We start from the raw sequence: 15,003 nt of genomic DNA, 5'->3' as shown, positions 1-15,003 counted from the left end.
CGTACCCCTGAAACAAATAATACATTATATGTTAATAAAAATAAATATAAATAAATAAATGAATGAAAAAATAAATAAATAAAAAGGATTTTGGATCTTAAAAATGGCTGGAGAGTCACCCCCATTTTAGAGAACTGAAGCAGACAATATCCAGTGAAGTAGCTGATACTCAAAATCCAGGCCCAAGCCAGAACCCTACTTTTACTGTAATTCTTATTTTTTCCCTTTTGTCCCATTTTCACCACCATTCTATTTTCCCCACCCAAGACTGGCTTGAAGTCATTTATGACCTCTGGCTGCCTCCTTGGTTTGAGTTCTTAAATGGAGAATTCCTTAATGACCCTTAGGCTTTCATAAGACTTGATACTCTATAGTCCCAACTCCTATGCAAATTAAAGATGAAAAACCAGTTAATAATACCCTTATTACTACATTCTATCAAAGACGGAACCTTCTCTGATTGGAATGCTAACTCTACTGTTAAGCTGTCCCAAACCATAGCCCAGGGGATCCCCCTAAAAAATTGCTGGGTATGTCATAACCCACATACATTCCAAGCAAATACAAAATACTCCCTCTTAACTCCCCTCAGTTCAGTAAGATTGCCCCCACAGATTAAGATCATTAAGATCATGCACAATGCCTCTGGTCAAATATAATTGCTCCTCCCCACTCCCTCAAAGGTGCCCTAACCCAATTTGCTTTAACCTCCTTTCCTTGTTTTGAAGTTACTCCTGTCCACAATTTCTCTTCTTGCATTACATATGTCCACCTGGGACCTAGTCTGGTTTCTACAGATGTTAAATCTCACTTTTGCATTAGCTTATCACTATAATCTATCAAGTTGCAATTCCATTTCATTCACATACCCTAATGCTACTGCCCTCTGCCAGGTCATCAAGAACAGAAGACAAATGATGAAACTTACTATCAATATTTAGGTCCAAAGAGTTCCTGGGGAATGATACATAGAAAGTCCCATCAAAGGAGTATTTGTAAGTGGTTTTGCCATGATCAAACTAAACCCAAATTCTATCCTTTTTTTTTTTTTTTAAGACATATTTATTTGAGAGAGAGAGAGAGAGTAAGAGTGGGAGGGGGCAGGGACAGAGGGAGAGGGAAAAAGAGAATCCTAAGCAGGCTCCATGCCCAGCACAGAGCCTAATTCGGGGCTCTATATCAGGTCTCTGAGATCATGACCAGAGCCGAAAATAAGAGTCAGACGCTTAAGCAACTGAGCCACCCAGGTGCCCCCCAAATTCCATCCTTACTGTGATCTCAATAAACCTTACGGTACAGGACCCCTATCTTCCCTCCATACCAACTCTTCCTTTCCCATCATCAATAGCACCACTGTGAATGATAAAACAAGAGCAACTGAATCCTGGTGAGCTTCTGAAGGGTATATACTTATCAGTAGCAGCCCTCTTAATTATCTTTCCCATATGGGCAACCCTTATGAGAATAGCTAACCAAACCTTAGCCTTCAAACGTGTTAACAATGCCTGGGTCACTGGACAATGTACCCTAGGATTCATATAACCCAATCTGTCTATCCTACCCATAAACTCCACTGCCTCTCATAGAACCCAAAGGGCTTAAGGTATAGTAATTATTAGAATTGGTCTGGCCATAGGCATGTTGGCCCCTTGGGGAAGATTTGCTTATCATAAAGCCACCCTGTGTAATCGAACAAACGTTCTAGAGGAATTATCCCACAATACTGCTTCAGCCCTACAAAACTTACAATTATCCTTGGACTCCCTTGCTTCAGTAGTCCTAGATAATCAAATTGCACTCAACTACGGGCTGGTAGAACAAGGGCGTGTCTGTGCTCTGGCGAATACCTCTTGTTGCACCTGGATAAATACTTCCTCCAAAGTAGAATTAGAAATTTAAAAAAAATTTTCATACAGTCCTCTTGGTTTCACGGTATCAACAATCCCATCTTCAGTGAAATTTGGAATCATATTAAAAGTTATCTACCATCATCCAATCTCTTTAGTTGGTCGCCTGACAAAATAGGAAACATCCTTCAATCGGGAATACAATACTGTATTAATTTTGGGATTAAGCATCTGGTTGCTATACAAAATACTTTTTGCTTGTTTCCAGAAGCGCCTCTCTTCCTCCTCCTCCGCTCCCAAGTTAATTATGACTGAAGCTTCTGTGTCTACTGCTCTAACCCTATGCCCTTCTGCCCCCTATGGAAAGATGGGATGGACCCCAAGCAGCAGGCAAGCACTTGGGCAACAAGGTACTCTACCATAACGAGTTTGCCCACCACAACTGATCATGGCAATGTTTCATACACCAATGATCAAAAAAGAGGAAATGAAGGGGAAAAGGGGCGAAGGAACAGTTGACAATTCTGACTCCACCTTGCAACTGCCATGGTTTTGTGGAGTTCAGAAAAGCACAGCCATTTCCTGGAATTGAGATCATTATCTTGAGGTGGAGACACCTGGAAAATTTCCCCCTGACCCACAGTACTGAGCAAAAGTCGTCAACTAATCACTGAGCAAATGATACCAACTGAAATTTCTCCCTCGCTGTGGTTTTAAGTTTCAATAACACCACCTCCTCTCACCATTTCTGGACAAGCACATTGACTGAGTTGGGTTGTCTTTCTCGGTTTGTAACCCTAAATAAAGATATGTCTCCTTTTTCTTCACGCAAAGGCTCACTTATGAAGTTTTTCTTGAACAGCTAACATTTTTTCTACTTTAGTACATTTTCCTTTAACTTTATTGAAACAACCACCGTAGCTTCTGTGTCTGTGTCGCAGGTGGTGGGGTGCAAGATGTCCATATGTAGCATTGATTCTCCGTTTAAGCAAGTATCGTTTTGGGGTTTGTTTTTGTTTCCTTGACTAAGAGCAAAGAGGTCAAGCTCTCTGTTTTTTTGGTAAACTATCTTTGTTCCTTTAGCCTTCTCATTCTTTCATCCCTTTCTTCTGCCTCATGACATTCTACCAGTGAACTGATACTAGAAAAAAAATTGCCAAATCGTAATTAGGAAGAGGTTTACATGAGTGCTGTCTCTGGCCGCTATTATTTGTCATGAAGTTACTAACCACATTCAAATTTACCTCTCACCATTTCTGTATATTGTAAATACAGGTAATAGCACATAAATTAGAATCTGTGGACATTTTAGATGGTATAGTAATGAACGACTGTTTTCGATATCTGGGGATGCTCGGTTATGAAAAAATAGTCACAACTAGGTTAAAAATAGAAACAAAACTGAAGAAAAAAAAAAAACCTCCCTATTTACTCGGGTATAAGAATCCATAATATATTACCAAGACAGGCTGTGTCTGGACTCTGAAAAATTTCAAGAATGGTTACAACAACCGATTTTTTCCTGAAATATATTCCTGCCTAGAAGCATAGGGAGCAAGAAAATGACTATTCACCATCCATTTCTGCATGATGATTTTATGACAAGATACATTCTTTAATTCTGGAGCTCAAATATACATTTACAACAAGCCCTCAAGCTTTTCTTCTATTTCACAAATAATGAAAAGTGCATATAAGAAGTCCCATATGTTGGCAACTGAAAATATTCTCTGAAATGACATAGAATAGCTTTATCTGCAACTATTGTTGACACAATAAAATCTTTTCTCTTGGTAAAGAAAAGTTGCAATTTTCCCCAAAAGTAATAGCTCTTTGTCTTTATCTCCTTAAGCCTGTAACAAAAATGCAAAAGGTCTGCCATCAAATTATAATAAAGATGATCACTTCAGCTGCCTATTACCTAGTGGTAGCACTTGCCAGACACACTGAAAGAAATGTTTAAGCAAGGAACCGTTTGAGAATGACTTACCCTCCTTTAATATAATCAAGGAATGAAACTTCTGTTTCTACTAAAAAAGAGAGTAAGGTTACCTGAAAAAGAAAAGAAAAACAAGGTAGAATTACCTACTAGTACTAATTGCAACCCCAAGTGGACTTTATCCTAAGTATTAGAGAGGAACTCATATTTCATATCAGAGAGGAACATCACATTTTAAAAATCAATAACATTATTCTTTATTAAAATCTGCCAGGACTGATTGTTCTTACATTTAAAATGATCAGAATGAAAGGGGCCAACAAAATTAACTCCTTTCTATGACCAGTGTACTTCCTTTGAAGAATATCATGAAAATTGTCCACAAGGACACTGTGTTACTTCCCACTTTAGATAAAAGGAAAGATGAAAGGAGCTGAAAAATGGTTAAAACTAAAAAATCAGAATCAGTGAGTTAAGCCTTATAAGAGGAAATGTGTGTTTTTCTCACAGTCCTGTAATGAGGTTCTCTAATATTTTAAGTGTCTTGCAGTATAGAAATCTTTAAAAGGAAACTTGGAGAGACCTTAGATTGTGCTTATCCTAAGAGAATGTAATCTTACAATAAAATCTTCAGTATAATATAGAAGGAATGTCACGGAGGTGGAAAGTACAGCAGAGGAAATACAGCCAACAATATCGTCATAACATTGTGTGGTGACATCTGGTGACTGCACTTATCGTGGTGAAGGCGGAGTAATGTACAGAACTGTTAAATCAATATGTTGTACACTTGAAACTGTAACATTGTGTGTTAGTTACATTCCAATAAAAAAAAAGCTACACCTGAATTCTCCAAAAAAGAAAAAAAAAAAGGAATAGGATTTTAATTTCAAGATACTTTCATCTTTGTACCTTCGTGTACTGATTTTGCCCAGCATCCTACAAGGTTGTAAATTTTAACGCACTATGAACAGTACTTTCGCATGCCATCAGTTTTAATAGTTAAGCGTGGCCTGTAAAGAGTACAGTATTTCTTACTAACTTAAACTTTTTCATACCTACCTGAGTCTCTCTAGTTTGATTCCACTGAAGGAGGATTTCTTAAGAAAACTTCAGCTTCCCTCAGAGGCCATACAATCCCAAGGACAACCTGCAGGAACCTGGGTGACTACTTTTTATAAGGTATTCTCCATTACAACCATCCCCACAGCAAAGTTCAGTTTTCTAGTATACACCTTCATACTAAAATCCTAAGTGAAAGAGCCTCGTCTTTAGTTCTAGTCTGTGTAAATGTTACACATTTTTTATTCGTTTATTTGACTCCTTACTGAATAACATAACATTTGACTTACTGTTCCCGAATTAGTATATTTTTTCTTTTTTCCTTTCTTTTTGGGATTCACCACCTTGAAAAGCAGATAAAACAATTACACTGTGTTAGGTTTTATATGGAAATTTTTACGAAATGTGCAGTTCAAACGGCTGCCTTCACCCCTGATGCCTTTATTCATTTACAAATGCCTTTGGTATGACTCCCGGACAGTCCTTCAGTCAAAACTTCTCTACAAAATTTACTGGTGGCCATCTTCTTTGTGTGTGTGTGTGACCATCTTTTTTAAAAATATATTTTTTCAATAATATTCTTCTCAATCACTTCATGCACTGATTACCCTCATCCATCTGTATCTTCTTGATGTGAGAGAGACTTTAACATCCTAGGTCCTAAATGATAATGATTGCTTTGTAGTGAACTATAAATAGCTAAAGAAAAGAACAGGCAAGATACACAACTTTTTTGTTATTAGGTTAAAAACACTAACAGCAAATCACCCAAATATGTGCATACTCTGTTACTCTACTGCTGTTAGGGGTAGTAATTTCCACCAGATCCTGAGGCTATGTACTAATTAGTAAGGGTCTGGCTTCTGTACCGAATATTTAATTTTTGACCATTTATTCCATGAGGAAATATTATTGCACTCCTATATTGTACAACACACTGAAGAATACAGGGAATGTAAAAATGAGTAAGATCTGTCAATCTAATAGGATAAATAAAACACATAAGTGCTTTAACAGAAAATCCTTCAGCACATTCCAACCCAAAACACACATGGAAGCATTTAGACAGGCAAAGAAAGTTAAAAGAATTTATGATTAAGTATTATTTGAACTAAACTTTATTAATTTAAACTAAGGCTACAATAAAAAGGGATGGGCATAACAGTCTAGAAAGAGGAAAAAGTAACTGGCCCAAGGTGGCTGGAGCAGAGAGCAAATATATACTGTTTCAATGAACCCGAAGGACCGCAGATACATGGAGCCAGCAGGAGACACTCCTGTCTGCATACCTGGGGATCCTGAAAGCTGTTTGCAAGCTTAGAGATCCCACAAGGGCCCTATACTCAGCTCCAGCCCATCAACAGTCCTATGGGTCCACGGTCCCAGGAGGAAACAGTCCTGTGGGCAATCATCTAGATCCTAAGACGGCCCGATACTTAGTTCCAGCTCCTTCTTGCCAGTTTGTGAGCAATCCTGCTGGCATAAGGACCCACCAAGAGATACTCATTCTGTACCTCAGGAGATCATGAAATATCCTTTTATTTATTTGGTCCCAGCCCCTCCGACCATGGTCAGGAAGCAATCTAGCCCACCCAGGGACCTAGTGGGGGACACACCCATCTGCACCTCCAGAACAAGTACAGACCAAAGTTTTATCTATGGTACCTGAAACAGCCATGGGACTCAGTGGCTGACCCTCTTAGGTATGGTCCAGAGACAGTCCTGCCTACTTAGGGACCCAACCAGTGATCAGAGGGCAGTCCTCCAAGAGACCTGGCAGGAGCCACATACACCTTCACATTTAGTAAGAGGCCATCTGACTGAGGACCCAACTGTGCATCCTGAAAAGGAACCCTGGTTCAGGGCCAACCTCCTGAATAAAGTCTTGGAGCCAGTCTCATCCACCCAGGGGCCAGACAGAACCCATGCCCACTCCAGCTGCTGGTAACAAGCACCCCCAACCACGGATGCTACTACAGACCTAATAACCTCAGAAGCAGCTCTGATCCAGCATGACTGCAGTTCTGGAGGTAATCCCATCAGCTCAGGAACTGACAGGAGAAGGTCTTTATCTGCCAAAACCAGTCTATAAAGCCCTGTGGTTTTTAAAAGCTCAGTTCTAGTGCTGGAGATCTAGAAGGGAAGGCACCTACACAAGTACCACCTGTCTTATATTACTTTCATTGCCTGTTTAGAGCCTTAACATTGCTTCCTTGGAAGACCCAGACAGAAAAATTGATCCATTACTCCATTTTTGTCATTGCTTGGGAAGTTTGATCTGTAATATCTCATACTCTACTAAGCAAAATACTATATATAGCTGTTATCAAGACAAACTAAACATATTTCATGTGTTTATTTCCCATTAGACATGGAATTTTTTTTTTTGAGAGAGAGAGAATCTTAAGCAGGCTCCAGCCTAGTGCAGAGCCCGATATGGGGCTCAATCCCACAACCCTGAGATCGTGACCTGAGCTGAAATCAAGAGTCGGGTGCTTAACCAACTGAACCACCCAGGTGCCCCTAGACACTGAAATTTTTAATCACCTCTGTATCCCCAGGGCCTTAACAGAGAATGTGGAATGTAAAAGCCATGTAATAAATATTTTATTTCTAGGTGAATGAATGAATGAGTGAATGAATGGAATGCTACTGCTTTAGCTTAGTAAGAAGATGCTAGAAGAAGGAAAGTGTTCCACTAATAACTTAAAAGAGGTCAATGTTAGTGTCAACCTGGCAGGGAAAGAGTTACCATTATTGACTGATACTGAGATATTCTCCTTTGCTACTGATGTTTGTTAAATAAAAAAATTAAAGAGAATGTACAGGTAACATAGCTCAAGTATCAACAGTGCCAGACATACCATGTACTCAATACATATCTGGTAGTTAACTGGCAAGGTAGGTTTAAGGCAGAAAGAGCTACTGCACTTGCTTTAATAACCTGGATTTCTTTAATGACTGAATTATACTTTGTCATCCCCTTCGATCTTCAACTAAACAACAGTGAAGATGCTCAAACATACTAAGCAGACCACAGTTCATTTTATAACACCAAGTTGACATAATGAAAATGCATATTTTTCTCTTTTTATTAAAAAGTGTTGGGGAGGAGGTTGGTAGGAAGGCAAAACATAAAGGGTGAGGTTTACGGAAAAAAATTTTTTAAATAGGCAAGAATTTTTTAATTTCTCAAAATAGAGTTAAAAGACCATGGGACTTGAAGAGAAATATATCATTCAGTCTCAGAAACAAGTCTGTTCAATAAGCTTGAAGATTCTTACATATATTGGTAGTTGGTTAACCTTTGCCAATTACCCCTTGCAAAATCTACACTTTTAAAGCATAAATTTACTTCTTCCAGAGAAAAACAATAATAAAATAAAATTCCTCTCACCTCATAGACATTGAATTGCGATTGTCCTCTAGAAAGTTCCCTATAGCTTGTGGTAAATTCTCCAATGAAATCATGACTACATTTAAGAGAAGAAAAATATAGTATTAACTTTCATACATTTGTCAATTATACTTCAAAGTTTTCTGCAAATATATAGTTTAATCATGAAAAAATAGTTAGTATTACTACGAGCATAACTTAATAACTTATATTTTGAGACCATACATAACTTCATTATTCTTTAATCCCAAATTATGTACACTCAAAATACATTTTATTAGTATTCAAATATTTCATTTATCCCACCAATATTAATATTTCAAACAGGTATTTTAGTTCTAATAACTCACATCTCAAAAACATTTCATCATCTATGCTACCAAAATGATTTATTAGGATGAAAGTTTAAGACACTCAAAAACTTATTATTTATATCAATAATTACAAATATATAAAATTTTTTAAACTTTCTTATGACCAAGAGGTAATAGGACATTATTTTTTAAGAGTATCCCATGTTAACATGTATAATAGTCACCAAGCTTTATTTTTAATAAGAATAGCTTCAAAGTACATTGTTAATATCAACATGGTTATTCAGAGTTTCTTCACCTTAAAGTAATTGTCATTGCCTTCTCAGGAAGAAGACCTTCTACAGGTGCCTTCTCAGTTTAGATGGGAAGGGATAAGGACTGAGTAAGCATGCATTAGTCCTCACTATAAAATGCTTGTCAATGTGATTACTGAAGCTTACCTAAGGAAGCTTACAGAGGAAGAAGATAAAGAAGATAAAAATTGTAGGAACTCAAGTGGTAAACACACCATAAGGGATGTCACTGCTATTTATATCATAGAATTTAAGCTTGGCCCATTCACTTTGCAAATGCAAGGTGCTAATTACCATTAAATATACATTATTTCCCCAACCCCCAGGTAGGTTTAATGCTTAGTTGTGAAGATCTGATGACCGGAGACAAACAACAAACAAGTTGCTATCGAGCCATCCAAAATACTGATTTCTAAAGATGGAATCTAGAAGAAAAACTGAGCTGCCATTAATATCAGTAGAGATTTTGCATTAAGAAATGTTTTTAATAACATTATTTAAAATTCAGTTCACTTAGATTTCCAGGCTCCCAGTTCTCCATTATCTCAAAGATCTTGTACATACACCATAATATTCTAAGTGCCTCTTTACACCAGTATCACCTTGACCTCTTCCAGATTTAACTCCCGGAAGCAGATATACACATATGAAAATGTGAAAGGAAAGGGGACTGAAAATAGTGGAAAATATATTTGTATTTATGAACCCAATTCCCTAGGACTCACTCAGTGAAGTTACATGGGGAAAATTATAAAATAGTACTTTAGCACTACACATTTCCAGTAAGTGAAATAATTTTCTTTGACCTTCAGAAGCCCAAGCTCATAATCATGGTATCTTTCACTGTGATCTTAAAAACTTGAGTTTTGGAGATTATGTTTAAAATCTATCCACTTCCATTGCTGTGTGTGTTTCAAATATCTTAAGTAACAGTCATGGAAATAAAATGTTCTATTAGAGCACTTCAGGCACAATGCTTTGGTAATGGTAGTGTGGGCAAGCCTTATGTAACAGAGCTCACCACACTAGTGGTGGGAACTTAATATAGAAGGCTTAAACAAAACCCTGGATCACTTAAGCCCTTATGGTAGTTTTCTGACTATGCTAATCCTCATCTGGTTAATTGTTTCAATTCAATGTTCAGCTATTACTACGAACATTAAATTCCCACCACTCAACACTAAGCAAATACTTGGTAGAGAAAAGCAATATTACTGGTCTCAAGTAAATATAATTACTCAGTCAAGTTGCAAGAACATGTAATAACCATCCAGATAACATAAGTCCAGCAGAGTGGCAAATCTGGACCCACTGGCAATGGTCAGGTTTATCATACGGCACACTGATGCGCCCCTGTTGAAGTCATTATGGAACTCTCTTAAGAAGCAATTCTCTGATATTTGGTTCTGTTTTGCTTCAGTAAATTTGTTACTCTCTACAGAACTGAGTGATGAACAATGAGGTACAATTCTCTCTGGTCTCAGTGTTGTGGGTCTGAGCTTCTCTGGTTCCCACTGGTTTTTCCTATTCTGAAAGGACCCTGTTTATCATGAAATGGAGATTTTTTTTTTCCCCCTCTGAGCTAGTTGTTAGAGAGGGCTGATGGCCAAATCTATGGTCTATTTCTTGCAGGATATGTCTTCATGACACGCTGTCCTCTGCAGACTTTTCAGATTTCTTACCCTTATTTCCCCTTTCCTTCAATTTCTGATCCAGTTTATAGCTCACCGTGTCTTATTACATGTGTTTCTATAAATTATCTTGGATCCTTTCCAGAATGAAACAAGATATAAATAAAGAGTGAATAGAATACTTGCTCCTCCCCTTCTGAATCTTGTCTAAGATTATTATTTTAAATAAAACACTGAATTTGCATGTCATATAAATGTAATGCTATCCTGCGTTGTAAAGGAGAAAATGTATTGAGTCACAAATTCCATTACAGCCTCCAAGACAACAGTTCTGTGAGATAAAGAAAACACATCTTTGTATCTATTCAGAGCCAGAGAAATGTATGATCACGAAGTGAGGATCTGTCAAAAGTTCATCAGAATAAGGCAGTTAAGAAGAGGTAGTGGTAAAATTGTCAACCCTAGATGCAAGGCGTTTGTCTCCAGAATAAACCTGAAGAATTTGGGTGGATAAGTGGATTGACTCCCAGGTCAATTTTGTCATAGATCTCTTGGAATACATGGACATTTTTATAGTTTCCTTTGTAACCTGTCCAACTTCAAAAACTGTTTACTAAACCACAGATAAATATTTTAAAGTATTAAATGTAATTTTCACAGGTTTATAGTTATCTTTTTCCCCCATCATCAACTACTCCTAGATTTTACTGAGATTAAAAGAAGGAAAATTTAATTTGCCCTAGTATTTTTATTTGTTCCTGATTTTCAGTACTATAATATTGAAACAATTTTCACTATACAGAGAGATATGATGGAAAGACTTTCATAATAAATCACAACCAACAATTTCCTTGTGATTCAATAATACTGCTTTGCTATTTCCTGTTAATTTAATTGCAACTAAAATAATTATTCTGTTATGTCTCTCTGACTGCATTTATAAAATAAAGTCTACTCCAGGGCTGTTGATCTGATTTGTGTCTGTTTATATCTCTAATTTGTTCTCCATACTTTTTATAATGGATATATGCTACTGAGGAAAAAAATTAAAGAGATATTTAAAGCAAACTGATTACTACTATATAGCTAGTAGTCTGGCTCTAAAAGCCTTGTTTGCGGAAAGTGATTAAACTGTTAAATAAAATCTGTATATTACGATCATTTGCTCTATTAATAGTGAAAAAATGGATATGATGTATATTCACATCGATATTTGAAACCTCTAGGATGGTCCTTACTTAACAAATGTGTCTACCCCCGTTCCGTTTTTGGCCCCTTCTTTCTCAGCATCACCAACTCTTATAATCTAACTATTATGTCCTCCAAGAAGCCTTTCCTGATTCATGCCACTCCCTCTTTGCTCTTAAAGAAGGCTGTATCTCTCTACCATCACAAATCCTGTATTGTATTATACCTGTTGTTTACTTAGTTCCCCTCCCAGCCTTCAGCATACTTGAAGGTAAGAAAGGTGATAAACTCATCTCCATGTTTTCGGCATCTACCTCATTGCCTGGTACACAATGGGCACTGTTGAAAGTTGGAAATAGATTCAAGTTAATATCACAGTCATTCTGTGACCTTATCTTGCCAGTAATATTAACAAATTTGTCTCAGATTATATTCAGTGTAAAGAATGGCACGAGTGCCATTCACATTTACCACTGTTACCCTCTCCACCTCCTTAAAACAACTCTGAGAGTAATGCAAACAACTGTTCTTTTTCCATGGAAGTGCAACCACATAATCACACCAAATGCATAGAAAAGAGAGGCAGGCAATATTGCCTTTTGCTGGAATTTCTGATGATCTTCCTGAAGGCCACCCTGCCTTGGGGATAATGGATGATTCTTACTTTCTTGGCTGTCATTAAACTAGTTTTGCACATAACGTATACAAATGACATGCATATACTGAACTCTCGTCTCATCCCTTTCTCCATCACTGAGTGATCTGGAGTAAGTCAGCCAACTTCGGGGTCCTAATGTCTTCATTTAAAAATTGGAGGCAATGTCTATTTACTGTACTTACTGTTTAGAAAATAAACTCAGAGAATTCATTTGATTCTTTCTGTGAAAAGTGTTTAACTGCCTGAAAAAGACACAAACTACATTTTTCCAATTATTAAGAATAGGATTCTAGATATATGTAATTTTAAGAAAGCTTTAATCAAAATTACTTATGAGGATGTAACAGGCTTATGAATGGATATACGTTGTGTTGTGTACTTTGGAGTTAACATACACACCCATGGCTTGTCCTGCTCTAGTGTAATTCCTCTCCTTTGGAGTACACCAGTGTGCCATGTTTCAGGTGTGTGCTGAAGGATCTCTCAACCAAGGATTTGTAAACAGATTGTATATTAAAGACAATTTCCCTAGGATGTTGAAAATACCTTGGCTCAAAAGTTGGCATGATCTTTCCCATGGAAACAACAGCCCAGGATATCACTGTCTCCTCCATTTGTAAGCAACATACTGATTACCCATATTCCTCTATCTTGTCTAATCTGGGCCAGTCCTGGCAAGCATAGCAATGTTTTTTAAAATAGCTAGAGATTCAGCAGTCACAAAAATGAGAGACACTTTTAACTGAAGTGCAGTTATGGTGACCCTAATTCAACTCATAGGTTGCAAACATTCCTACTGCTTAAACCTGTGTTTGTAGGAAAAGAGCAGCAGTGTTTTTCTAGAGGTGACTAAAACCAAACCACTGACTCCATGACAGGTAAAATATGCCATAGGATTTGTGATTTCCAATGATCAACACAAAAAGTCATCTTTATGAGTCCAGATAACAGTATATCATAAATTTTGCTAATTTGTTTTTATTCTAGTCAAAGCCTTTGACTTTGACAAGACTTTTCAGCATCTAAGAATGTTTTGTTTTTTATTTTTTATTATTTTTTTAAGATTTTACTTATTTGACAGAGAGAAAGACAGCTAGAGAGGGAACACAAGCAGGGGGAGTGGGAGAGGGAGAAGCAGGCTTCCCACTGAGCAAAGAGCCCAATGTGGGGCTCCATCCCAGAACCCTGGGATCATGACCTGAGCTGAAGGCAGACACTTAATGACTGAGCCACCCAGGCACCCCTTGTTTTGTTTTTTTAAACAAAAGAATATCAGCCTACATTGATTTATTTATTTATTTGAGAGAGAAAGAGAGAGAGAGAGCAGGAGCAAGGGGAGGGGCAGGGGGAGAGGGAGAAGCAGACTCCCCACTGAGCAGCGAGCCCAACACAGGGTTCAATCCCAGGACCCTGAAATCATGACTTGAGCCAAAGTGAGACACTTGACTGAGCCACCTAGGCACCCCCAGCCTCCACTGATTCTTAAAGGAAGTATTATCTAATTTAAAATTTCAACAGAATCAAGTCCTTCTTTTCCCACGTAACTTCCTCAAATCCTGAGGGAGAATCTAGTTCGCCTTAAAACATCTAGAAATATGACCTTTAAATATTCCTATATTATGAGCTTGTCTGTATGTAAATTTGCAGAACTATAATGATTCTTAATTGTCCTAGAAAACACAAATTATAAACACATCCTTACAAAAGTACTTTTTTTCCTTTGTAAAGTACTGGTTTATGTTTTTACTAGTAGAAATTATAAGATTTATATGAATGTATTCAATGTAGAAGTGATCATTTATCTCTAGCTTTGTTGAAATTTTAAATAATTTCAAAAGATTTACATTTTTCCTCCCTCCATAGATTACAATAATATTTCAAGAAATAATCACTCTCAAATATTAACAATTCGACAGGAAAAACAGGCTAATTTTATCAGTCTTATCCACACCTGTTCCTTGATCCATTTCTAATATAGATAGAAATTTCAAGAGATATAAATAACACATATGTGTAAAATAACTCCTATTGTCATTTTGGGTATAAATATATATAAAATATTATACAGTAATATATAATATATCTACATAACCATACAGTTTAATATGTTTGTATTTTATCTATTATTATTTACTATTAATATTTCATTGACTAACTTAATTTCCACTTATTTATTACATTTGTACAAAGACTTGGGACAAACACCACTTTCTAAGACAAAGACAACATATTTTTTTTAAAGACTTTATTTATTTGAGAGAGAGAGAGCAAGCACAAGCTGGGGGGGGGAGGGAGGAGGGGAGGGCTAGAGGGAGAGGAGACACACAGTCCAATACAGGGCTAGATCCCAGGACCCCAGGACCATGACCCGAGCCAAAGGCAGACGCTTAAACGACTGAGCCACCCAGGTGCTCCAAGACAAAGACAATATTTTTAATGTGGCTTACACTGATATAGAAAACAATATATACCTTAATAAAGAAAATGTTATATATGATGATTTATCACATTTAAGCCCAAACTGTATGCCTACATAGCTACTCCAATTTTTTTTAATACAGGGTATAGACATATTTTTAAAGTATTTTTATAAATTTACATTATTTAAATTCCATGTGTATGTATTAGATATAATGTCAATTTTAACTACACATAAAGTCTTTTTTTTACATAA

General features: G+C 36.9%; 1 protein-coding gene across 7 annotated transcripts in view; it reads right to left on the bottom strand.

The window, feature by feature from the left end:
• CPNE8 (copine 8) overlaps positions 1 to 15,003 on the bottom strand; it is a 240,834-nt gene that overhangs the window by 62,735 nt on the left and 163,096 nt on the right. For all 7 annotated transcript variants that reach the window (XM_073877714.1, XM_073877713.1, XM_025879525.2 and 4 more), the window contains 3 exons: positions 8,246 to 8,321; positions 5,139 to 5,192; positions 3,838 to 3,899 (listed from right to left, as the gene is read on the bottom strand). In XM_073877714.1, the coding sequence (XP_073733815.1) occupies positions 3,838 to 3,899; positions 5,139 to 5,192; positions 8,246 to 8,321 (192 nt within the window). The remainder of the gene's footprint in view (positions 1 to 3,837; positions 3,900 to 5,138; positions 5,193 to 8,245; positions 8,322 to 15,003) is intronic.

Source organism: Callorhinus ursinus, unplaced genomic scaffold (assembly GCF_003265705.2).
Source record: "Callorhinus ursinus isolate GAN/ISIS: 27379988/994484 unplaced genomic scaffold, GSC_fseal_2.0 scaffold27, whole genome shotgun sequence".
In the NCBI taxonomy this organism is placed as follows: Eukaryota; Metazoa; Chordata; class Mammalia; order Carnivora; family Otariidae; genus Callorhinus; species Callorhinus ursinus.
Note: the sequence above shows the minus strand (reverse complement) of the source record. Positions and strands in the feature narration are given on the sequence as shown.